The sequence below is a fragment of the Phyllobates terribilis genome, unplaced genomic scaffold (assembly GCF_046119375.1).
Source record: "Phyllobates terribilis strain yellow unplaced genomic scaffold, ASM4611937v1 Scaffold_1__5_contigs__length_1240528914, whole genome shotgun sequence".
In the NCBI taxonomy this organism is placed as follows: Eukaryota; Metazoa; Chordata; class Amphibia; order Anura; family Dendrobatidae; genus Phyllobates; species Phyllobates terribilis.
Window position 1 is genome coordinate 832,216,046 of NW_027362761.1, and position 24,671 is coordinate 832,240,716.

Here is a 24,671-nt window from a genome sequence, read left to right on the forward strand (position 1 = left end):
ATTTTTTGCAAACTTTAGATTTTTGTTTCATACTTAAATAAAAAGTACCTATACATGTTTGATATCTACAAACTCGAAATGACCTGGATAATCATAATGACAGGTCAGTTTTATCATTTAGTAAACATGGTAAAAAAAAACAACTCAAAAAACAATTGTGGAATTGCACTTTTTTTGGAATTTCATCGTACTTGGATTTTTTTTCCTGTTTTCCAGTACACTATATGGTAAAATCAAGGATGTCGTTCAAAAGTACAACTCGTCCCACACAAAAAACAAGCTCTCACACAGCCATATTGATGGAAAAATAAAAAAGTTATGGCTCTGGGAAGAAGGGGAGCAAAAAACGAAAACGCAAAAATGGAAAATCCCAAGGTCGTGAAGGGGTTAACAGCAGTCACTGTATTTCAGGTTGAACAGCTGGAATTGGAGATAATTTCATAATACAGCTGACATTTGCTGCATATGGACCCAGCTAAGCCCCTGAGCCTGCTCGTTATATCCCTTGTAACTTTTACTATATATATATAGATATATATACAGTATTCTGTTGGCCACAGTCACTAGTCAGAAAGTTGCTTTTTTCTCTATATAGGGGATTTAGAGATCAGCTTTACAAAAACAAAGCTCCAGTTTACAGATATATTAAAAAAGTAAAAATTTAGATGAAAAAAACAGTATTGAAGGGTGGAAATTCAGGTTCAGAAGTTTCTAAGCAATTCTGTTTACATGTTCTTACTCAATCAATGATGCAATAATGTTCCACTTTCTCTTCTGTCATTGTAATATTTCCCATCCTAAACCTTTCTCTGGTGCTTCCATACAGATGAGTGAGAAGTACAAAGTGTTTTGCAGTAACAGGAAGCTGAGTTTCCTCCTATGACTGACAAGTTACAACCTGTTTCCTTTTTATGCAAATGATAATTGTCATGCAAACCTAGAGTTTAGTCAGAGCAAAAACAGATGTGATAGAGTACAGAGACATAATAGAGGTGAACTAGCCTGAGATATTTACTTCATCTTGAAGATGATGCCAGTTTTGCTATTGACCATCTGTCTCAACTTGCACATCAATGGTGGAAGTACAAGAGGGGATTCATTGGACGTTACTGAACCGCCATGGACAGAACCTGTGGATACCAATGTGAAGAAACTTCTCTCTGAGATTGGTAGTAATATTCCCAGAGATGCTACCCAAAAAATTGACACTGAGCAAACTACTTTGCTTGAAGGTGAATCCACTGCTACACCACATTCGACTACAACTCCCCGAGTGTTGCCCAGTACAAAGAGAAGAGAGTACAAAATATTTGAAAAGATTATACGAATGCCAATAAAAATTCCAGCAACTGCAAAAATAGAACCTACGAAATCCAGTGGTGAAAAGGATGGGATTACAGGAAAGGAAACTACACAAGTTAAGGAGGTCCAACAAGAACCAGACCGTTCCTCCAGACTGAATTATGTCAACAAGAACAACCAGAAGCCAAACTTTGAAACAACACGAGGAAAGTAAGATCCCTTTTCTTTAGTTTTGACATGAAAGCATTTCTCAATAACCAGAAATAGGTGATTTCTTTATGAATTATACAATATTCCACAGAGGACTATGTTTGCAAAATACAGATGTAGCAAACTTTCCTCATGTGCCATTAAAAATATTAAGTAATGTTTCCAGCATCATTGCATGTAACATGTTAAGCGTCCGGTTAAAGTTTGATGCATGTATTTTTTGCTTTAAATCTTTGGACCTTATACAAAATAATTGGTTTAAGCAATAGGATAAAATATATTTACATATTGGTTGTACTAACAGTAACTATGTTATAATGTAAGTTTCGTGACATTATTATTGTGATTACTAGCAATAACACATTTTTTTCATTTTTCACATATTTTTTGCTTTTTCTCCTTAAATTTAACAGAAATTTTCAGTCTGTCGTCTATTGCTACACAGGTATTGTAGATTAAAAAGAAAGTTGTTCATTTGACAGTGTTTGTATTTTGCTACTGTTATTAGCCTGTGGCTGCTCTATAAGACCAGTTTGCTCTGTAAATATCACAGTGTCTTGTACTTGTTAAAGAGTAGTTTTCAGAATAATAGAAATGCCTACTTAGTCTGTGTTATCTCCCATCATACAGTTTAACATGCATATAATTGGAATTTGTATGGCAAAATGGAAAAAGACAACAAACAATGAGAGATATATACCAACATTGTCTTAGGAAGGATACATTAATTTACAGGAGGGCAAACATAGTATAACTTATGTCAAATATATTACAATTGAGTACATAATACTATATATTTGTTGCAACTCTTTAAGCATCTTAGACACTCATGACTGGCAAACATTACATAAAAATGTTGAACATTGTTAAAAATGTTGATGCATATTTCTTTCCAAAACTGTCCAGTTAGGCATCAAAAGTGTTCAACTTTAAAATAAAATAAAGTTGATGTCAATCTTGCATTCTCTTCTACACTTTTTTTTGGCACATTGGTTTCCCAAATACTACTGTATTTTGCGTAATAAATCCTTCCCCTTTTTAATTCTTGGTAATAATATGATGTAAAAATTCATTCATAAATTATTTTTAAAGAATGATTCCTCAAAAACAAGTTACTTCCCCAATGACAACTCCAAATGTAAATTTAGGTAGTTTTCTATGTGGTTAAAATACTTTTTACAAGGTCTCAGAACTATAAAAATAATAAAAGAAATGATACTCACTTGCACCAGTCATCACTCACCGAGTTCCTACAGGACTCTTCTTCCAGGTCTTGTCCTAGACACACTGGAAATGGACTGAAATGTCCACTAAGCCAATCACTGACTTCAGTGGTGACCAGTCTGAGTGCGCATTACCAGCCATTTCTGTTGTGTCAAGAATGGTACCAAGAAGCACATGCCAATGAGCACCAGGGAACCACCCGAACCAAGGAGCTCAAAGACAAATATAATTATAGTGCTCATTCCACCATGGCAAAAACATTCAGTGCCTAATAGTTGGTGACCCAATAGTATATACTGTGTCATATTCAAGTGCTAAATGTAATATCAAATTCTTGGTGCCCATAAGTATATACACTGGTGTGATGTAACAATAGATGTCGTGCTTAAATCCTACCACTAAAGTTGAATGCATAATACTGTCTTCAAGCTTATAGTAAAAAGCCAGAGTGCACAGACAATTTGGTCATATAATTACATTACTAGACTGCATAAATATGGTGTCACTATACTCTCTATATGGAAGATAAACAGAGGAAACCCTGCAAATTGGCAAACATGTTGTGAAAAGGAAAGGAATACTGTGTGGCTAGACTACACTGCTCAAAAAAATAAAGGGAACACTTAAACAACAGAATATAACTCCAAGTAAATCCAACTTTTGTGAAATCAAACTGTCCACTTAGGAAGCAACACTGATTGACAATCAATTTCACATGCTGTTGTGCAAATGGAATAGACAATAGATGGAAATTATTGGCAATTATCAAGACACACTCAATAAAGGAGTGGTTCTGCAGGTGGGGACCACAGACCACATCTCAGTACCAATGCTTTCTGGCTGATATTTTGGTCACTTTTGAATGTTGGTTGTGATTTCACACTCGTGGTAGCATGAGATGAACTCTACAACCCACACAAGTTACTCAGGTAGTGCAGTTCATCCAGGATGGCACATCAATGCGAGCTGTGGTAAGGAGGTTTGCTGTGTCTGTCAGCGTAGAGTCCAGAGGCTGAAGGCGCTACCAGGAGACAGGCCAGTACACCAGGAGACATGGAGGGGGCCGTAGGAGGGCAATAACCCAGCAGCAGGACCGCTACCTCCGCCTTTGTGCAAGGAGGAACAGAGGAGCACTGCCAGAGCCCTGCAAAATGACCTCCAGCAGACCACAATTGTGCATGTGTCTGCACAAACGGTTAGAAACCGACTCCATGAGGGTGGTATGAGGTCCCGACATCAACAGATGGGGGTTGTGCTCACAGCCCAACACTGTGCAGGACGCTTGGCATTTGCCAAAGAACACCAGGATTGGCAAAGTCGCTACTGGCGCCCTGTGCTCTTCACAGATGAAAGCAGGTTTACACTGAGCACATGTGACAGACGCGACAGAGTCTGGAGACACCATGGAGAGTGATCTGCTGCCTGAAACATCCTTCAGAATGACCGGTTTGGCAGTGGGTCAGTAATGTTGTGGGTTGGCATTTCTTTGGAGGGCCGCACAGCCCTCCATGTGCTCACCAGAGGTAGCCTGACTGCCATTAGGTACCGAGGTGAGATCCTCAGACCCCTTGTGAGACCATATGCTGGTGCGGTTGGCCCTGGGTTCCTCCTAATGCAGGACAATGCCAGACCTCATTTGGCTGGATTGCGTCAGCAGTTCCTGCAAGATGAAGGTATTGAAGCTATGGACTGGCCCGCCCGTTCCCCAGACCTGAATCCGATTGAGCACATCTGGGACATCATGTCTCGCTCCATCCAACAACGTCACGTTGCACCACAGACTGTCCAGGAGTTGGCGGATGCTTTATTCCAGGTCTGGGAGGAGATCCCACAGGAGACCATCCACAACCTCATCAAGAGCATGCCCAGGCATTGTAGGGAGGTCACATAGGCACGTGGAGGCCACACACAATACTGAGCCTCATTTTGACTTGTTTTAAGGACATTACATCAAAGTTGGATCAGCCTGTAGTGTGTTTTTCCACTTTAATTTCGAGGGTGACTCCAAATCCAGGCCTCCATTGGTTAATAAATTTGATTTCCATTGATGATTTTTGTGTGATTTTGTTGTCAGCACATTCAACTTTGTACAAAACAAAGTATTCAATGAGAATATTTAATTCATTCAGATCTAGGATGTGTTATTTGAGTGTTCCCTTTATTTTTTTGAGCAGTGTATATTAAAAGTAAAAAACACATCACACCATCAAGAATTGAAAGTAGGACTCTTCCATAGGAATAGAGGGAGGTGGGGGAATTAGTATTCTTCAAAATGGGTGGGAAAAATTAAGGAGCATCTAGCATGGAAGTCATTTCTACCCTTCATAGAACATAATCTCAACTGCACCCCTATCTGTAGTGGGATAAAAAGATAACAAAAAGGAGCCTGTCATCTTGAAAATTGTATCTGATCAGCTGGCAGGATGCTATAAAGCAGGAAGAGCAGATCAGATTTTTCTTAAAAAGCTTTCAGTAAACCTTGCATTTTATTCATTGACATCCGTTGTGTTTATATGCATGTGAGTGCAGTAGGCGGCCTTTTCATTGACTGACATTCTTCCCAGTATGCCTGTGCATGCAGATATAGCTGTAAAGCCCCCGTTTCACATAGCGAGATCGTTAGCAAGATCGCTGCTGTGTCACGGTTTTGGTGACTCAACAGCGACCTCACCAGCGATGTCGCTATGTGTGACACTTTGCAACGATCAGGCCCCTGCTGTGAGGTCGCTGATCGCTGCAAAGTGTCCTGGACCATTTTTTGGCCGTTGCTCTCCCGCTGGTCAGCACACATCGCTGTGTGTGACCAGCGGGAGCAGCGATCAGGCTGGTAACCATGATAAACATCGGGTTACTAGGGGCACACGCGCACCTAGTAACCTGTTGTTTATCATGGTTACGAGCCTGCTAAAGTGAGCGGTAACCTCCCGCTCACTGTAGCAGAGTGGTAACCATGATAAACAACGGGTTGCTAGGAGCGCGTGTGCCCCTAGTAACCCGATGTTTACCATAGTTACCAGCCTGCCCCTGCTTCAGCAGGCTCGTAACCAGGAGCAGGACATCGTGGAAAGATTCTTTCCACGATGTCGCTGCTTCCCTGATCGTTGGTGAGCCTGCCTGTTTGACAGCTCACCAGCGACCACATAGCGGATCGTTGGGATCGTTGCAGCGTGTGACGGGGCCTTTACTTACTGATTTCAATGAACAAAAGGTAGGATTTGCTGGAACTTTCTGCACAAAGATGTCTATTAACCTGACCAGCTCTTCCTCTTTAGCATCCTGCCTGGAAATCAGATACCATTTTCAACATGACGTGTTCCCTTTAATTTGCTTTTTATCCCACTGTGTCAATGAGATAATATTCCATTACGGGTAGAAACACCAGAGATTTCAATGAGTAAAGTATATGCTACAAATAATCCTTTACAACAAATTTATATATCATCCTGCTTAGCTTCTCCTTCTCTACAATATGCTGTGCACAGGTTGAACTGCATGTACAACATGACAGGTTTCCTTTAAATCTCTACCTCTCAGATTACGCCCAACCTTCAGCCAGTCACCAGGAAAAATATTGAACAGATAATAAGCAGGAGAATAACCCTATTGGTCTCTGTAATATTTGAAGAAGACTGAGAATCATGTTGCAAACTGACAGTGTGGAAAACTATGGCCCCGATTCATGAAGATTGGTTTGAACAACACTGATCTTGATGAGAGGCGTGGTGGAGCCAGGTGCTTCTGATTCATTAAGAGGTGATGAATTAGGAACATCTAACAAGTGGGATTTGCCTTGTCAAAAATTTTATTCATTTTGGTGAAGCTGTGCAAACTGCTATGAAAACACCAGAAGTTGAATTTTTTTTTAAATTCTGCATTGCGCAAAAATTTTGAAACTTCTCAAAGCGATTTCTGATGTAATTGCTTTGCTAAATCATGGTTTGTATTTCTTGTAAACCGTTATAATTTAATTCCAGGTCTAGTGTTCTTTTAATTATGATTTAGTGGTTATAGTAATAAAAACTATAATAAAAAAGCCTAATGTAGCAATTAGTCAATTTGCAAAAATGTTGTTTATAAACTCAATATTTAAAGTCTTTGGACATCCTAAAAGTAAAATTAAGGAACTTTATGACATAAAAATTTAGCCCCATGTCTTGTGAAAAACAAAAGAGGCAAAAATTATTTAAATATCAAAAAGAGAAAAAGTTTTAGAGTCGTTAAAAGCGCATGTAACATAAAATCCCAAAATGTGTATGGTCAGGAATGGGGGAAATGGCTCTGTCTCTGTACTGAAATGGTTAAACACAGCTCACTTGTATATTTTGAAATCATATTCTTGGTTTACCTTTATACAGCAATAGCAGAGGGCTATTTCCAACAGGGTTTAGATTCCTTGTTCCTCCGCATAGAAGCTGGGATTAAATGGACTGACCTAGTCGTGCATGACCACTACTGAGTCATTCCCATAGATACTGTGCCATGTATTCCAGTGATCATATGGGTGCCCAGAAATAAGGCTGCCAGCAATTAGGTGTTTATCACCTATATTGTGGATAGATGATACATTTGTTATCTGAATGACACCATTCATTTTACTATATAGTGTACTGGAAAAGGGGAAAAAAATTACAAGTGCGTTGAAATTTAAAAAAAAAAGTGCAACTCCATAATAGTTTTTTGGATTTTTTATCTACCATGTTCACTATTTGGTAAAACTGGCATGGCAATATGATTCCCCAGGTCAGTACAAGTACGCAGATAGCAGACATGTATTTTTTTTTTTTATTTAGATGGTGAGACCCCTAACATTTTCATTTTTCGGTTTCTGGGGCTATGAGAAGGCTCATGTTTTGTGCCCTGGGCTAGTGTTTTTATTGACATTATTTGGGGGTATATACGATGTTTTGATCGCCTCTTGTTGCATTTTATTGCAAAGTTGCAGGGCCAAAAAAAATCATAATTCTGGTGTTTAGATTTTTTCTCATTACGCTGTTTACCGATCAGTTTAATTTATTTTATATTTTGATAGATTCAACATTTCTGAATGCAGTGATACCAAATATGTGTATTTTTTTAATTGTTTTATTTTTAATGGGGTAAAAAGAGAGTGATTTGAACTTTTTTTTTTTTTTCTTCATATTTTTAAATTTTTTATCTTTTTTTACTTTTTACTGTCTTCAATAGTCCATTTAGGAGACTTGATGCTACTATCGTTCGATCGCCTATGCTATACATAGCAGAAATCACAATCTCCTATGGATGCCGGCCATGAGCTGGCGGTCATGAAAGCATCATAATGACAGGCATGGGGGTTTTCTGCAGACCACTGGCTGTCATGACAACCCATCAGCATCCCACGAACAAGTGATAGGGGCACTGATGGGTGATGAGCTTCCGGCTGGCATATTTTAAAGCCCGCTGTCACTGATTGACAGCGGAATTTAACTGGTTAACAGCCGCGTGATGAGCACTGATCCACCCGTGACTGTTAGAGGTCCTTGATGGCTGATTAAATCAGTCATCAAGAGTAGGGAAAGAAGTGGGCTCGGCGTGGTAGTGAAGAGTTAAAAGTAACCTGTTACAAGGACTTTATACCACAAACTAGTGACATGCATCTACAGGCTCTTTTATGATGATTAAATTAATTGATTTTGGAATTCCATTCTGGCATTTCTCAGCAAGTGCTTCAGGATGGGACCTTGTACTTGCAGCTCTCCTGCCCTCCTGCCATATTTCCCACCCACTCGTCCACTGCCTGCCTTTTGTGTTAGGCTGACATCTTGTTTCAGAAACCTGCCTCCAATTACCAAGATCTGTCACAAGCGCTATTATTCACAGGTCAACTCACTGTGTCCAAGTCATGAGAACCTTACCGTGCATGTGACGCGCCCCCTGGGCCATATTCTTTAGGGGGAATATCCGGAGCCGGATCAGATGGGGGTTGTAGTCTTCCGAGTGGCTGTGACCCGGTCCGTGCCCAGGGTGTCAAACTCAGTTGTATGTGGCAGTCCTACAGATGTTAATAAGTTCTTAATGTCGACTACGCCACCCGTTGTATTGCGGTCACTATGGCCGCCGCTGCAGCAGGGTCCGCTGAGGCTGATGGTGTAGGTGCAGCTTTTGATGGTATAACCCCCAACGGGTGGGATATAGCCTCAGGGGGGTCAGGTGCAGAGGATGGGGGTTGTGGTGGTGCAGCATAGATGTTAAAGGAAGACAGAGTCGGGTTATGCAGTTAAGGGTATTTACTCACTGCTGATGTTCCGGTCACTCTAGCTTCAAGTGACCTCCCGAGCCGTGCTGCATCCACCAGGTCCTGGATCCAGCCAACCCCCAAGCGAGTCCGGAGCGTGACCCTGAGCTCTCCTTCTGTCCTTTCTCTGGCCGTCCCCACTAGTGATCCACCCAGGTCCAGCTCCCTCGGGCCTTCTGTTGGGAGACCCTTGGCCTTGGGTTCCCTGACCCTCCACGTGGTATGCCTTCGGGGTGGATGTGGTGGGTGGCCGTGGCAGACGCTGCCCACGGCCTCCGGTCTCTGGCTGGGGTGTGTTTTTGCCCCCACCAGCTTGGGTTCCGGTACCCTGATGCCGACTCTTCACCCGTGGATTGGATTTGGGGTCTCAGAGTCCTCTCTTCTGTTTCCCCCTCTGGGTCTCTCTTGCTTTCTCCTCTCTCTCTCTCTGGGGCTGCTCTGCTCCTCTGCCTCTGCTCTGCTCTGACAAAAGGCTGACAGACTGACCCTGTTCTTTGATGGTGCCCACCTTATATACACCCTCTATGTGTGAGCTCAGGTGACCAGCACCCAATGAGCTCCTATCTTTACCCAGGCTGCTCCCCCTATCTGCCCCTACACTACTTGGGATGTACCACCCCCCTCCCACTCCAGCCAGGAACAGACTCGGTCGTACCTGCACATTTCTAAGTGGGAGTACCGTCGGCCTGTTCCCCGGAAATGGGATGTGTGTAGTGCATGCAGCCTACCGAGCTCAGTTCCACACTCCATCCTTACCCGGGAGTGGAATATCACACCTCTGGGTTGAGGTGCAATACCCCTGTAGCAGCCGAATCCTCAGGGTGCTACATTCCCCCCTGGTAAATCACAGCACGTCCTCGGGCTGTAAGACATAACACCAAAAACATACAAATTTTTGCATAAACATATAAAACATATAAAACATTATATATATATATTTCAATATAAAACATTCTCGTCGCCTCTGGCTCCTCCTCCGGTCACTGTGCAACGTGTGACCGGGTAAAGTGCGACAGTCTCTCTGGAAAACTGGTTTTCCTATAAAACCGGTAGGGGGCGCTTTAGGACGCGCAACTATATACAAGGATATGGCCGCTCTCAGTCCTCGGCCAGGTATTAGGGAGGAATGACCGCTCTCAGTCCTCGGTCAGTGGGAATTAAGGGAAATACGGGTAAACAGTTCACACATGCTGGTCCCAATGGGGACTATATTAGCAACAGCAACAGTTTCAGTTTCAGTTTACGGTTTCAGTTTACTGTGCCCCGACGGGCAACTATATACAGCTTCTGCTTCGCTGTCCTTAGCGACGGCGTCCTCCTGCTCTTGCTTTTTGGTTACCTTTGGCTCTAGTTTCAGACCCGTCCGGGTCCTCTTGTTCTTCCTCCTCACACCGCAGCTCTTCCTCCGTCAGGCGATGCACATGGAGGGCGTAGGGACCTTTGGCACACTTGTGCCGGGTGAAGGTGACCTCGTCCCCGATGTAAAGGTCACGACCTCTGTGTCCCTCCGGTAGGTGGGACTCAACGTCTCTCCTGGTTACGAAGACGTCGCCTAGGGTGTGGTGGTCTCGGATGAAGCCCCACCCATGCTGCAGGTTAAACTTTATCACAGTCCCGGTGGTGCGGGGACTATGCGCTGCACGGGGGTCTCTCCTGGCCCGGCTCTTCTGCTCCGCGCTCTTTACTTGAGCTAGCTGTTCCCGGACCCGCCTCTCTCTCCGCTCCCTCTCGAAGTCCTCGAGCTGTTGGCGGCAGCACTCAGCACGCTCCGCTGCAGCTGCCCGAGTCTCTTGAGTGAATCCCATAAGATCTTCTCCGGTGGGGTCCCACTCAAACTGTGCTTCCGCTAGCGGGGGCGAGATCCTCTTTACGGGCTTTGGAGCCGGGATCAGGGGTTCATCCAGGGGTCTCTCTCTCCGGAGTCGGGGATGGTGGAACTCCGGTGGCCATATAAATGGCTGCCCATCCGGGCACGTATGCTGGGCGTACAGGTCCTCTCCCAGATGCGGCACTCTTGGTCTTATGGGCGCGGTGGTGTTAGCGCCCGGGTTGCCCGGGCCTTGCGGCCAGGCCTGGGGTATCTGGAAGGTAAAAGGCACCGTAAGGACGGCGGCGCCCTGGGCTACTTGGCCCTGCGACCAGGCCGGGGGCTCCGCGGAGGTAGGGGGCGCTGTTGGTATTGCGGCGCCCGGGGGTACTAGGCCTTGCGACCAGGCTGGTGGTACTTCCTGCTTGGTCACGCTCGGGGTCGAGGCGTGTGACGTCACAGGGGTCGCGGCTCCCGTTTGAGGCCTAGTCTGCGGCGGTGACGTTGTAGCGACGGGCACGGCAGGATAGACTTCGGGCTCTGCGACGGGGAGCTGGGGCAGGTACGCGGTTTCCCGGTCTGGGGTATAGACGTCCCCTTTACCTGCCTCCACTCGTTCGGCTCCCTTCTCGGCGCCGTCTCCGGCCTTCAGTCCTCCCGCGCCATCCTCAGAGGCGGTCTGTCTCCTCGTCTCGGGTGGCGTGCTCCGCTCACAGGTCTCGGTCCGCTGGGCCATCTCACGGCTCCACTCCGCCAACGTCTCTCGCTGCACCCGGGCCATCCTCCTTGCGAGGCCCTCCAGAGCGGTCTGTGCACACTCCCGGTCTCGGGGGAGCTGTGCTAGGACCTCCACTAGGCCTAGTGGGGTCGTTGTTTCCAGCAGGCTCCTGACCAACGGGTCGGTGCTGCTCTGCTCTCCTACAGTCGTCTCCAGCAGGCTCCTGGCCAGCGGGCCGGTGCTGCTCTGCTTTCTCGCCATCTCCGGGTAAACTCCTCCGATATTCTTCTCCAGGCTTCTTGCCTCCGGGTGCGCTCGCTCCAGACTGCTCCAGGCGGCACCCATCTTTTCTCTCTCCTTTCGTCTCCTCCCACCTCGAGGGCGGTCCCGGGGCCACTTGGTGACTGTCAGCTCCAGGGGCAGTTCTTTCACGCTGACAGACACCTCTAGCATCACAGTCTCTGTTGGTGGGGGCGGTTTCCACTTTTGGCGCCATTTTCGGTCCTGGCCCACGATGGGAGGCGGCCTCTCGCCACCCTCTGGCACGCCCATAATGGCGTCCGCTCTTCCAAGGCGGGAAACCTTCGGAAATGGCGGGAATCGCTTCCCAGTGGCGGGAAACTCTGCAGATGGCGGGAAAACGCGGTTAATGGCGGACAACCGGCTGGAATCGACTGGTGATGGAGTCCGATGGCGGGGACCCTCCGGAACCGGCAGGAGACTTCTTTTTGAGGTAAACTTGTTCTTTTCTTCAGGCACGCAGTACCCGGGTGTTGCGGGCACGTAATCCTGCCGACTACGCCAAAGTTGACGCGCCCCCTGGGCCATATTCTTTAGGGGGAATATCCGGAGCCGGATCAGATGGGGGTTGTAGTCTTCCGAGTGGCTGTGACCCGGTCCGTGCCCAGGGTGTCAAACTCAGTTGTATGTGGCAGTCCTACAGATGTTAATAAGTTCTTAATGTCGACTACGCCACCCGTTGTATTGCGGTCACTATGGCCGCCGCTGCAGCAGGGTCCGCTGAGGCTGATGGTGTAGGTGCAGCTTTTGATGGTATAACCCCCAACGGGTGGGGTATAGCCTCAGGGGGGTCAGGTGCAGAGGATGGGGGTTGTGGTGGTGCAGCATAGATGTTAAAGGAAGACAGAGTCGGGTTATGCAGTTAAGGGTATTTACTCACTGCTGATGTTCCGGTCACTCTAGCTTCAAGTGACCTCCCGAGCCATGCTGCATCCACCAGGTCCTGGATCCAGCCAACCCCCAAGCGAGTCCGGAGCGTGACCCTGAGCTCTCCTTCTGTCCTTTCTCTGGCCGTCCCCACTAGTGATCCACCCAGGTCCAGCTCCCTCGGGCCTTCTGTTGGGAGACCCTTGGCCTTGGGTTCCCTGACCCTCCACGTGGTATGCCTTCGGGGTGGATGTGGTGGGTGGCCGTGGCAGACGCTGCCCACGGCCTCCGGTCTCTGGCTGGGGTGTGTTTTTGCCCCCACCAGCTTGGGTTCCGGTACCCTGATGCCGACTCTTCACCCGTGGATTGGATTTGGGGTCTCAGAGTCCTCTCTTCTGTTTCCCCCTCTGGGTCTCTCTTGCTTTCTCCTCTCTCTCTCTCTGGGGCTGCTCTGCTCCTCTGCCTCTGCTCTGCTCTGACAAAAGGCTGACAGACTGACCCTGTTCTTTGATGGTGCCCACCTTATATACACCCTCTATGTGTGAGCTCAGGTGACCAGCACCCAATGAGCTCCTATCTTTACCCAGGCTGCTCCCCCTATCTGCCCCTACACTACTTGGGATGTACCACCCCCCTCCCACTCCAGCCAGGAACAGACTCGGTCGTACCTGCACATTTCTAAGTGGGAGTACCGTCGGCCTGTTCCCCGGAAATGGGATGTGTGTAGTGCATGCAGCCTACCGAGCTCAGTTCCACACTCCATCCTTACCCGGGAGTGGAATATCACACCTCTGGGTTGAGGTGCAATACCCCTGTAGCAGCCGAATCCTCAGGGTGCTACACATGCACCACTCCAGGCACTGAGTTGTGAGAGATCTTGTGGAGGGACTGCAAGTCATTGAAACAAGAGTGACCTGAAAATCTGAAAAAGAAGGCTGGGCTGCAGATGTGGAGTAGTGAGGGAAGATAGAAGAGCTACAAGTTCATTGTCCCTCACAGGGGCACTTGCAGCTCATTTGCATCAGATTTCAATGTCAGATTTCTTATAAATGCCAAAATTGATTACTAAAATCAATGTATGGATTTAATCAACCTCAAAGTGCCTGTATATACATATTAATATTTTTAGGTGTAAAATTCTCATGACAGGATCCCTTTAGGCGTCAATGTGAAATGTTCTATCCCGAACGGGTTCACCTTGTCGCTGGTGGGATAGCTTTCATACTATTTTTGATCAAAAACAGTGTTACTAAGAACCCTATTTTAATAAATGCACTTGGTTTTTATTTTTTTTACAGCAGGATTTATTTTCATTTTGCTTCTTGTAGGTTTGTCAATGTGAAATATGTAGATCAGGAAAGCAGACTGTCAGTTATTACATGTCTTACAATGATAACGCTCCCTTTTATTTTAAATAAGTTCTGAAGGCAGATTCTCAGGGAGATCTATGTCCTGCCCATAGATCTTAACAGCTCTTTTACATATAAGAAAAATATGTATTTCTCAGGAATAAGACATTGGATCATAGATACCAAGGCATAATTTTATTCTGCTTCCTATGACCTACTTGCTCATATAGACGGCTTAGGAAGGTTAATCTTACTGACAAATTCCCTTTAAAGGGGTTATCCAGTGTTAGGCTACAAGTCTGCAGTCACTCTATGTGACTGTAGACTTGTGAATCCTCACACTGCACGTACTGTGTCTGGCCTTGCTCAATACACTTGCATTGAGCGATGTCTTTTCCATCTAGTTGGCAAGTGACCGCATGTATGTGTGGCGCCCCTGAGGGTTCAGTCGCCACAGAGGTACTACATCTGGTGGTGCCTCACTCTCTGGTAAGGAAAGGGTACAGCCCGGGACCCCAACACCAGCATCCAACACTACACTGCTCCAGGCTGGCTGGAAGGGCAAGATGCACTGTGTTCTGCTGAGCCCTGTCCCTTGCTGGAGTATTGGGAACCAGAGTGAGGGGGAACCAAGTAGTGCCTGTGGGTGGAGGAAGGAGTTTAGGGGAGCATTTGTTAGGAGTATAAAAAGGGAAGCCATTTTTGGAAGAAGGGCAGTAAATAAGTGGCAGAAAGAGGAGAGGAGCAGAGTCTCTTCAGGAGCTCTGCTCCAGAGTGGGGCCTAGTGGGAGAGGCCTAGGAGGGGAGTGGGAGCAAGGGAGTAAGGCTCCGGAAACTGAAGGGGTCCCAGGGGTACGGAAGGAGCAGGAAACCACCCGTACACCCTAATCTGCCAAGTGTCAGAGAGACCAGGCCGCAAGAAGGGAACCGGTCCCCGGGCTAGTCGTGTTACTTTAAGTCTCGGCTAGGAAACCGGAGGCTTCTGACCTCTATGGTGCAGTTGCCATACTTGCATTCGAGTAGCCAAGAAAGGTAGCCGTGTAGGATCAAGGAATTCCAGGTTACCCTGAAGGATCCGAGGACGCTATCTTGGGACTCAGTTTGTGAGGCGCATGGCAGGACAGAGAGACCCAGCACGAGAAGTCGGCTGAGGAAAGGAACATATAGAAGGGGGGTCCCGATAAGTACTCTCGAATTGCCAGAGGGACTTCTGAACCCCTGATTGGTGAACGCAGAGTGATGTGGGAAGCGGTAACCTGTGCAGTGTAACCTGAGGAACTTGTCAACTGTAAGTAAAATCAGAGGACTGCACTTCACTGTCTCTGTCAGTTATTGCCACTGCGCCATCAATGCTCTGCATCTCCTTCCATCAACCCTGCCCCGGGGGCCCGCTCCGCCTGTGGGGAGCCGAATCATCCCGGCTGCCATCCCATCAGACCCGGAGGTCTGCAGCAGCGCTGGTCACCATTACCAGAAACCACAGGTGGCGTCACGAGTCAAACTGTTAACAAAAACCCCCTTTTTAAAGAGTGACCCCAGAGGACGGGCCCGGGAGCTGACTGCCGTGACATCCCACAGAAGGTAAAGGCCCGGGTACCGAGTCCCCTATATTCCCCCTGGGCGAGTCATATGCAAATCACATACTTGTGGTCCTGCACCTGTTGCTCTCGAAGCCAGCATCGGAAGGATCTTCACAGCGTGCAGTGCTTGCGATGTGAGTATTCACAAATCTGTCACAAGGTAACATAGAGTGGCTGCAAGACTTGTAGCCTAAGGCTTGGGCAACCCCTTTACCTCAATACAGATTTTACCTGTGAATTGAGAATTCTAAAAGTGAAAGATCAGTCTAGGAAAAAGAATCAGATTTCTCTGATAGGATCTATTAGAAATATTTCTTATTTTCATAAGTACTATTGATTTATGAAATAAATATTAAAACAATAGTTGTTCTTTAAACCCTTTCTGACATTTGTGTTAATAGCACGTCCTATTGGGCCATGGACGTACTATTACGCAGAATGCGATTGCACCCGTACACAAGCGGTGCGGGGCGATCACCGCTGGGTGTCAGCTGATTGTCACAGCTGACACCCTGTACCGCTCCCGGCACATTAACCCCCGAAATGCTGCGATCGAAGTCTATCGCAGCATTCCGGTGGCAAAGGGAGGTAAACGCCGATACCTCCTCTCTGGCGTCCGGCGCTGTCTATGCAGGGTCCCGGTGGTTGTCATGGTGACCCAATGTCGTCAAGACGATATACGGGTCACCAGACAACAGGAAGTTAGGTACACTGAGCTCAGTGCACGGTCTAACTAAGTTGTGTGCACAGGGCTGCAGCCTGCATAGCATAGAGATGCTGCTGCAGCATTTCTATGCTATGCCAGCAATCTGGGTGACAAAATGAAAGTCCCATAGTGGGACAAAGTTTAAAAGTTAAAAAAGTGTAAGAAAGTGAAAAAAAAAAAAAAAATTGTAAAAATATAAAAAAAATAAAAAATATTATTCTGAAAAAAAAAAAACAACAAAAGTACACATATTTGGTATCGCCGCATCCGGAATGACCTGACCTATAAAACTGTAACACTAGTTAACCCTTTAGTGAACATGGTAAAAAAAAAAAAACGAAGCAGAAACGATGCCTTATCATCATACCACCAAACAAAAAATGGAATAAAATGCAATGAAAAAGACGAATGCTAATAAAAATGCTATCGCTAAAATCATCTTGTCCCGCAAAAAACAAGCTGCCATACAGCTCCGTCAGCCGAAAAATGAAAAAGTTATAGCTCTCTGAATAAAGCGATGCAAAAAAATTATTTTTTCTATAAAATAGCTTTTATTGTGTAAAAGCGCCAAAACATAAAAAAAATATAAATGTGAGACCACTGTAAATGTACTGACCTGAAAAATAAAGCTGTCTTATCAATCTTAACACATGTAGAACAGCATAAAAAAAATCCCCCAAAAATCCTGAATTGTTGGTTTTTGTTTATTCTGCCTCCCAAAAATAAGAATAGCAAGCGATTAAAAAATGTCACATGCCTGCATATGGTACCAATAAAAATATCAACTCATCCTGCAAAAGCCAAGCTGTCACATGACTCCGTCGGCCGCAATATGAAAGAATTATAGCTCTCAAAATATGGCAATGCAAAAATTAGTCTTTGCAAAAAAAAAGCGTCTTTTAGTGTGTGACAGCTGTCAATCATAAAAACCCGATATGAATCCGGCTTTGCTGTAATCGCACCGACCCAAAGAATAAAGCTGTCTAATCACTTAAACCGCACAAGGAAAGGCATAAAAAATAAACTCTAGGGTTAGGGTTGTGCTAGGGTTAGGGTTGTGCTAGGGTTAGGGTTGTGCTATGGTTAGGGTTGGGCTAGGGTTAGGGTTGTGCAATGGTTAGGGTTATGCTAAGGTTACGGTTGTGCTAGGGTTAGGGTTGTGCTATGGTTGGGGTTGTGCTAGGGTTAGGGTAGTGCTAGGGTGCTAGGGTTACAGTTGTGCTAGGTTTTGGGTTAGGGTTGTGCTAGGGTTAGGTTTGTGCTACGGTTGGGGTTGTGCTAGGGTTAGGTTTGTGCTAAAGTTAGGGTTGTGCTAGGGTTAGGGTTGTGCTAGGGATAGAGCTAGGGTTAGGGATAGGGTTAGGGTTAGTGGTAGGGTTAGGGTTGTGTTAGGGTTAGGGTTGTGCTAGGGTAAGGGTTGGGATTTTTTCAAAAGTAAAGGATAAAAAATGATGACGATATGGTGACTAGTGCTGAGCGCACGTACTTCCTACTTGAGTTTGCATCGAGTGCTCGGGTATGCATCAAGTATCGCGGCTTCTTGAGTGACATGCTCGAGTCTCTGCCCCATATGCTTTGCGGCCCAAAAAAACCTTGCGGGGATTGCCTGCCATGCATTAGCGATCCCCGCATGTTTTTTTGGGGTGTCTAACAACCGTGGAACATGCGGGGTGGGGGCTCGAGCATGTCACTCGGGCACCCGCGATACTTGGTGCATACCTAATTACCCAATGCAAACTCAAGTAGCAAGCACTTAAGTACCTCTGGGTTCAAAATGTTCACTATACCCATAAAATCCTTGAGGGGTCTAGTTTCCAAAATGCAGTCACTTGTGGGGGGTTTCCACTATTTAGGTGCATCATAGGCTCTCCAAACTTGACATGGTGTCCGCTCTCAATTCCCTCCAATTTTACGTTCAAAAAGTCACACAGTGCTCCTTCACTTCTGAACCCTGCCGTGCGCCCAAACAGTGTATTTTACCAACATATGGAGTATCGTCGTACTCAGGAGAAATTGCACAAAAGTTTTTGGGGTCCATTTTCTCCTCTTACCATTGTGAAAATAAATAATTTGGGACTAAAACATAATTTTCGTGGAAAAAGTTAGATTTTTTTATTTTCATGGCTCCATGTTATAAACTTCTGTGAAGCACCTGGTATGGTTCAATTTCTCCTGTTACCCTTATGAAAATGCAAAATTGGGGGCTGAAAAACATTTTTGTGGGAAAAATGTGAAAATTTTATTTCTACGGCTCAATGTTATAAACTTCTGTGAAGCACCTGGGGCTTCAAGGTGCTCATCACACATCTAGATAAGTTTCCTGAGGGGTCTAGTTTTCAAAACGGTGTCACTTGTGGGGGGTTTCCACTGTTTAGGCAAATTAGGGGCTCTTCAAACACAACATGGCGTCCGCTAATTATTCATGCAAATTTTACATTCAAAAAGTCAAATGGCACTCCTTCCCTTCCGAACCCAGCCATGCTCCCAAACAGTGGTTTTCCCCCACATATGGGGTATTGGCGTGCTCAGGAGAAATTGAACAACACATTTTGGGGTCCATTTTTTTCTGTTACCTTTGCAAAAATAAAAAAATTGGGGTGTAAATATTTTTGTGAAAAAAAATAAATGTTATTTTTTTTCTTCCACATTCCGAAATTTCCTGTGAAGCACCTGGAGGGTTAATAAACTTCTTGAATGTGGTTTTGAGCACCTTGAGGGGTGCAGTTTTTAGAATGGTGTCACTTTTGGGTATTTTCTGTCATAAAGGTCCCTCAAAGTCACTTCAAATGCTATTTGGTCCCTAAAAAAATGGTTTTGTAAATTTTGTTGGAAAAATGAGAAATTGCTGGTCAACTTTTAACCCCTATAACTTCCTAACAAAAAAAAATTTGGTTCCAAAATTGTGCTGATGTAACGGAGACATGTGGGAAATGTTATTTATTAACTATTTTGTGTGACATATCTCTCTGATTTAAGGGCATGAAAATTCAAAGTTGAAAATTGCAAAATTTTCAAAATGTTCGCCAAATTTCTGATTTGTTCACAAATAAACACAAGTCATATCAAAGAAATTTTACCACTATCATGAAGTACAATATGTCATGAAAAAACACTCTCAGAATCAGGGGGATCCGTTCAAGCTTTCCAGAGTTATTACCTCATAAAGTGACAGTGGTCATAATTGTAAAAATTGGCCTGGTCATTAACGTGCAAACCACCCTCGGGGTTAAAGGGGTTAGCTTCATTTTTGGCTGCATTTTTGTAATAAGTTTTAAATAAAAATTTTGGAATGTTTGCCGCAGAAACACACTTTGACTGCATAGTGAGTTAAAAGTTAATAATTAGTGAGCTTATTCTGACAGAAGCGTTTGTAGCCATTATTCCTCTTTCCTAAATAATCTTGAATAATCTTCTAACCTGATTTTTGATTACAGGAAAGTTATTTATTTTTACTGGTAAATTGGCTTACCTGGGTCAGAAGAATAGAGTTAGGAGTTACAAACCCTGCTTACAGAACAAATTCACTTAAATCAGCTAAGTTCTTTGATATAAAGAGGCTTCAAAAGACAAACCGCCCACATTTTTTAACAAACCAAGATTTTTTTACCAAAACAAATTACTTTAAAGATGTCTATATTCTTTAATCGTTTGACAGAAGACATGGCCAGGAACAAGTGAAATTAAAATAACCCGCTCTTAAATGTTATTCGATTTTAATAAAGTATGATGAAGATGTACATAGTATAACTCAGATAGGCTACTGACTTTAATTGAAGAGACCTACCTACCTAATGTACCTATCTACATTATTTTTAAGTTAATGCACCATGGAAAAAATGTGGAAAGTAACTTATACCAGCAAAAACAGAGAACTATCTGTAGACAACATTGTTTTTTGGGTCTCTGCCCCTCATCAGTATAAAGCATGGTTCTAGCTGGCTGAATGAGATGCCTATATGGAGTTCGGGGCAGAGAAGGGGGAATTGCTTTCATTGAAGTGATCCAATTATGTATGGAGATATAGAGATTTTCAAGGCAATGCTCTGAATGAGGGGCAAAAATCAAAAAACAGTGTTTGATATTTGGTTTGGCTGGTATGAATTACTTTAGAAAATAATTTTGGTGAGTCCCAAAAATAATTAAAATCCTCAATTTATTACAAAATAATGATCTTTTAAATTATTTTGTGATAAATTGATGATTTTAATTATTTTGGGGACTCACCAAAATTATTTTCTTATGTGAAGCCGTAAGTCACAGCTACTGGTTGGAGACCCACAACATTGTAAGACGGACTGAGTCATATAAATAGGACACGGTGAGGCTGCTTTTTTGTTTATTTACCTTATGAATTACTTTGCATCAGGGTCGGACTGGGGCACCGGGACACCGGAGAATTCTCCGGTGGACCCGGGTCCTCAGCGGGCCCCCAAGCAGGACGCACGGGGGCCCATGGTTAACATGGCCGCCGGTGCTCCACACTGCAAGGGCCCGGAGGGTCAGGAAGGCCCTTGCCGTGCGGCTGATGAGGGCAATCTGGCCTGCTTCTCGGAGCCCCAGGCTCCGGGTGCCCCATGGCCAGATTTCCCTCATCCTGTGCAGCGGGCAGGGAGCGATCCCTCCAGCTAGACTGCCGACAGGAGGAAAATGGCAGCAGAGCTGGAGGAATCCGTCCTTTGATTCATGCCTGGTGCTTCTTCCTTGACACAGGCTCGCGCTGCTTGATGACGTCATCATGCAGCGCGAGCCTGTGTCAGGGAGAAAGATGCCGGGCAGGTGAGAGGTAAGTTGTTTTTTTTTGTGGGACAGCTATGGTTATTGAGGAGGTGGGGGCACTGGGGGGAGATATGGCATGGCAATGAGGGAGGTGGGGGGAGATATGACATGGTGGGGGAAGATATGGCATGGTAATGGAGGAGGTGGGGGGAAATATGGCAATGGGGAGGTGCAGGGGATATGACATGGAGGGGAATATATGGCAATGGGGAGGCAGGGGGAGATATGCATGGCATGGTGATGGAGGAGGTGGGGGGAGAAATTTCATGGCATGGTGATGGAGGAGGTGGGAGAGATATGCATGGCATGGGGATGGAGGAGGTGGGGCGAGATATGACATGGCATTAGTGATAAAGGAGGTGGGGGAGATATAGCAATCATGATGGAGCAGGTAGGGGGAGATATCGCAATGATGATGAAGTGGGTGGGGGAAGATATGGCAATGATGACGGAGCAGGTGAGGGGAGATATGGCAGTGATGACGGAGCGGGTGGGGGGAGATATGGCAATGATGATGGAGCCAGTGGGGGGAGATATGGCAATGATAATGGAACAGGTGAGGGTAGATATGGCAATGATGACGAAGTGGGTGGGAGGAGATATGGCAATGATGATGGAGCAGGTGGGGGGAGATATGGCAATGATAACGGAAAAGGTGGGGGGATATATGGCAATGATGACGGAGCAGGTGGGGGAGATATGGCAATGATGACGGAGCAGGGGGGGAGATATGGCAATGATGACGGAGCAGTTGGGGGGAGATATGGCAATGATAACGGAGCAGGTGGAGGAGATATGGCAATGATGACATAGCAGGTGGGGGGAGATATGGCAATGATGGAGGAGATATGACAATGATGGAGGAGGTGGGGGAGATATGACAATGTTGGAGAAGGTGATGGACAGCAATGATGGGGATGGGAGGGAGCAATTATGGAGATGGAGGAAAGAAATGATGGGGAATTATTTGGACGCTATAGGCTGTTAATATCTGGTCTGGTCATGGTGTGGTGGTATTTCTCCCTTGTATGTAATCACCTCTCCACTGGATAAGTGATAAATTATTGATTAGAGGGGGTCTGACTGCTGGGAACCGCACTGATTGGTAGAATGTGGAGCTTTTATCCCCATTAGACTGGAGCTCATGTGCGACTTGACCACTGATCCATTCATTCCTTCAGTGGCTGTTCTTTTTTTTTCCTGGAAACCTGGAAGAGAATGGAGCTGCGGTCAGGCATCCCACCTGCTGCTGCATTTTAAAATGGGGATAAGTGTCCTGACAGGGATAAAACGTCCCTATTCTTCCGATCGGTGTGGTTTCCAATGTTCAGACCCAAACGATCAGTAAGTTATCACCTCTCCTGTGGAGCCCTTGGATCGTTGATAACTTGTTTTAATTGTACATCCCAGTTATAGCATGTGCACAGTAGATGTGCCCGAGCTGCCTGTGATTTACAGTCGACTCTCCACTATAACAGGGATAACCGCTATCAGGTATTTGCATATAGCTGTAGGGTGGGCCCCAAGGATCAATTCCTCCTGTGGGCTCCAGACACTCCAGTCCGACACTGCTTTGCATACAGTATAACTGTGTAATGCCCATTGACAGAGGACCTGTTCTGACATGTCTGCTTTGGTAATTGCTTCCATAAAATGTCAGTGCGAATTAATCTTTTATTATAGTTAGGAATAAATTGTCAACTCTGCGTCACCATTTTTCTTATCAAAACTATAAGAACCAACTTGGCATTGTCAGACTGTGTAAGAACAAACTGTATTTACAAGAGGAACGTGTGGTTATAACTTTCTTCATACATTCCCAAGAGAAAAAAAAGGAACGGCACAACAAGACCATAAGCTCCAAAATTGCTATTTTATGGGTAATGTGTATATTTACTAAAACATGCATGTTAGAAGATGACAGGAGCTCTTTAAGAAGTGTTGGAATTGAATGATAATAAGTCTGTATTTCATAGCACTGATGTTGTTTTTCTTCACCAGCTTATAATGCAATTGTTGCAATACTGAAATACCTGGGGGCTCTAACTTGATATTTTCCTCTTCGAGGCAGATCTTGTTGTTAAAGTTTTATAATTTTCAATAGCATTTTTTTAAATCAACCAATCAATCTTATCAATGCACTCACAGACAGGGTTACACTACTAGAATTGAAATAGCCAAAATGTTCATCAGGCAATTTAAATTAATTTCAATATATTTTGATATTCAATTTGATATACTAAATGCCTGTTCCATATAACTGGTATGAAATATCAAATGTGATGAATTATTAGAATTGTTCTATTAACATGCTTATTGCAAGCTCTCTTCTGCATATGGGGCAGCAAGCAACGGCTACCACCAAACAGTTTGTACCTATAAACTGTCTGTCAATGAAACCATGAGCAGCCACCTCTATTACCTGTATTTTTTGTCTATACATAATGGAGGTAATTCCAATGATATGTTATAGATATTCAGTAATGCATATTATACCAGTTTCATACCTTATGCATATGTTTAGTTTGTGTAAGTCATAGTAGTGTGTCAGGATATCCCGGAGAAATATGGACACTAGTCAGCAGGGATTATTTGTGATACCAAAAACTTATGCACAGATGGTATATATATAAAGGGAACTGCTCAAAAAAATAAAGGGAACACTTAAACAACAGAATATAACTCCAAGTAAATCAAACTTCTGTGAAATCAAACTGTCCATTTAGGAAGCATCACTGATTGACAATCAATTTCACATTCTGTTGTGCAAATGGAATAGACAATAGATGGAAATTATTGGCAATTATCAAGACACCCTCAATAAAGGAATGGTACTGCAGGTGGGGACCACAGACCACATCTCAGTACCAATGCTTTCTGGCTGATGTTTTGGTCACTTTTGGATGTTGGTTGTGCTTTCACAATCATGGTAGCATGAGATGGACTCTACAACCTACAGAAGTTGTTCAGTTAGTGCAGCTAATCCAGGATGGCACATCAATTCGAGCTGTGGCAAGAAGGTTTGCTGTGTCTGTCAGCGTAGTGTCCAGAGGCTGGAGGCACTACCAGGAGACAGGCCAGTACACCAGGAGACGTGGAGGGCACCGTAGGAGGGCAACAACCCAGCAGCAGGACCGCTACCTCCGCCTTTGGGCAAGGAGGAACAGAGGAGCACTGCCAGAGCCCTGCAAAATGACCTCCAGCAGGTCACAAATGTGCATGTCTGCACAAACAGTTAGAAACCGACTCCATGAGGGTGGTATGAGGTCCCGATGTCCACAGATGGGGGTTGTGCTCACAGCCCAACACCATGCAGGACGCTTGGCATTTGCCACAGAACACCAGGATTGGCAAAGTCGTCACTGGCGCCTTTTGCTCTTCACAGATGAAAGCAGGTTCGCACTGAGCACATGTGACAGAGTCTGGAGACGCTGTGGAAAGAAATCTGCTGCCTGCAACATCCTTCAGCATGACCGGTTTAGCAGTGGGTCAGTAATGGTGTGGGATGGCATTTCTTTGGAGGGCTGCACAGCCCTCCATGTGCTTAGCAAGAGGTAGCCTGACTGCCATTAGGTACCG

General features: G+C 45.1%; 1 protein-coding gene across 1 annotated transcript in view; it reads left to right on the forward strand.

Annotated features, from left to right (window-relative positions):
• Positions 1 to 1,015: 1,015 nt before the first annotated feature.
• Positions 1,016 to 24,671, forward strand: part of MMRN1 (multimerin 1) — a 381,581-nt gene continuing 357,925 nt past the window's right edge. Inside the window, exon 1 of the mRNA XM_073638116.1 lies at positions 1,016 to 1,512. Coding sequence (XP_073494217.1) covers positions 1,028 to 1,512 — 485 coding nt within the window. The 5' untranslated portion in view covers positions 1,016 to 1,027. The remainder of the gene's footprint in view (positions 1,513 to 24,671) is intronic.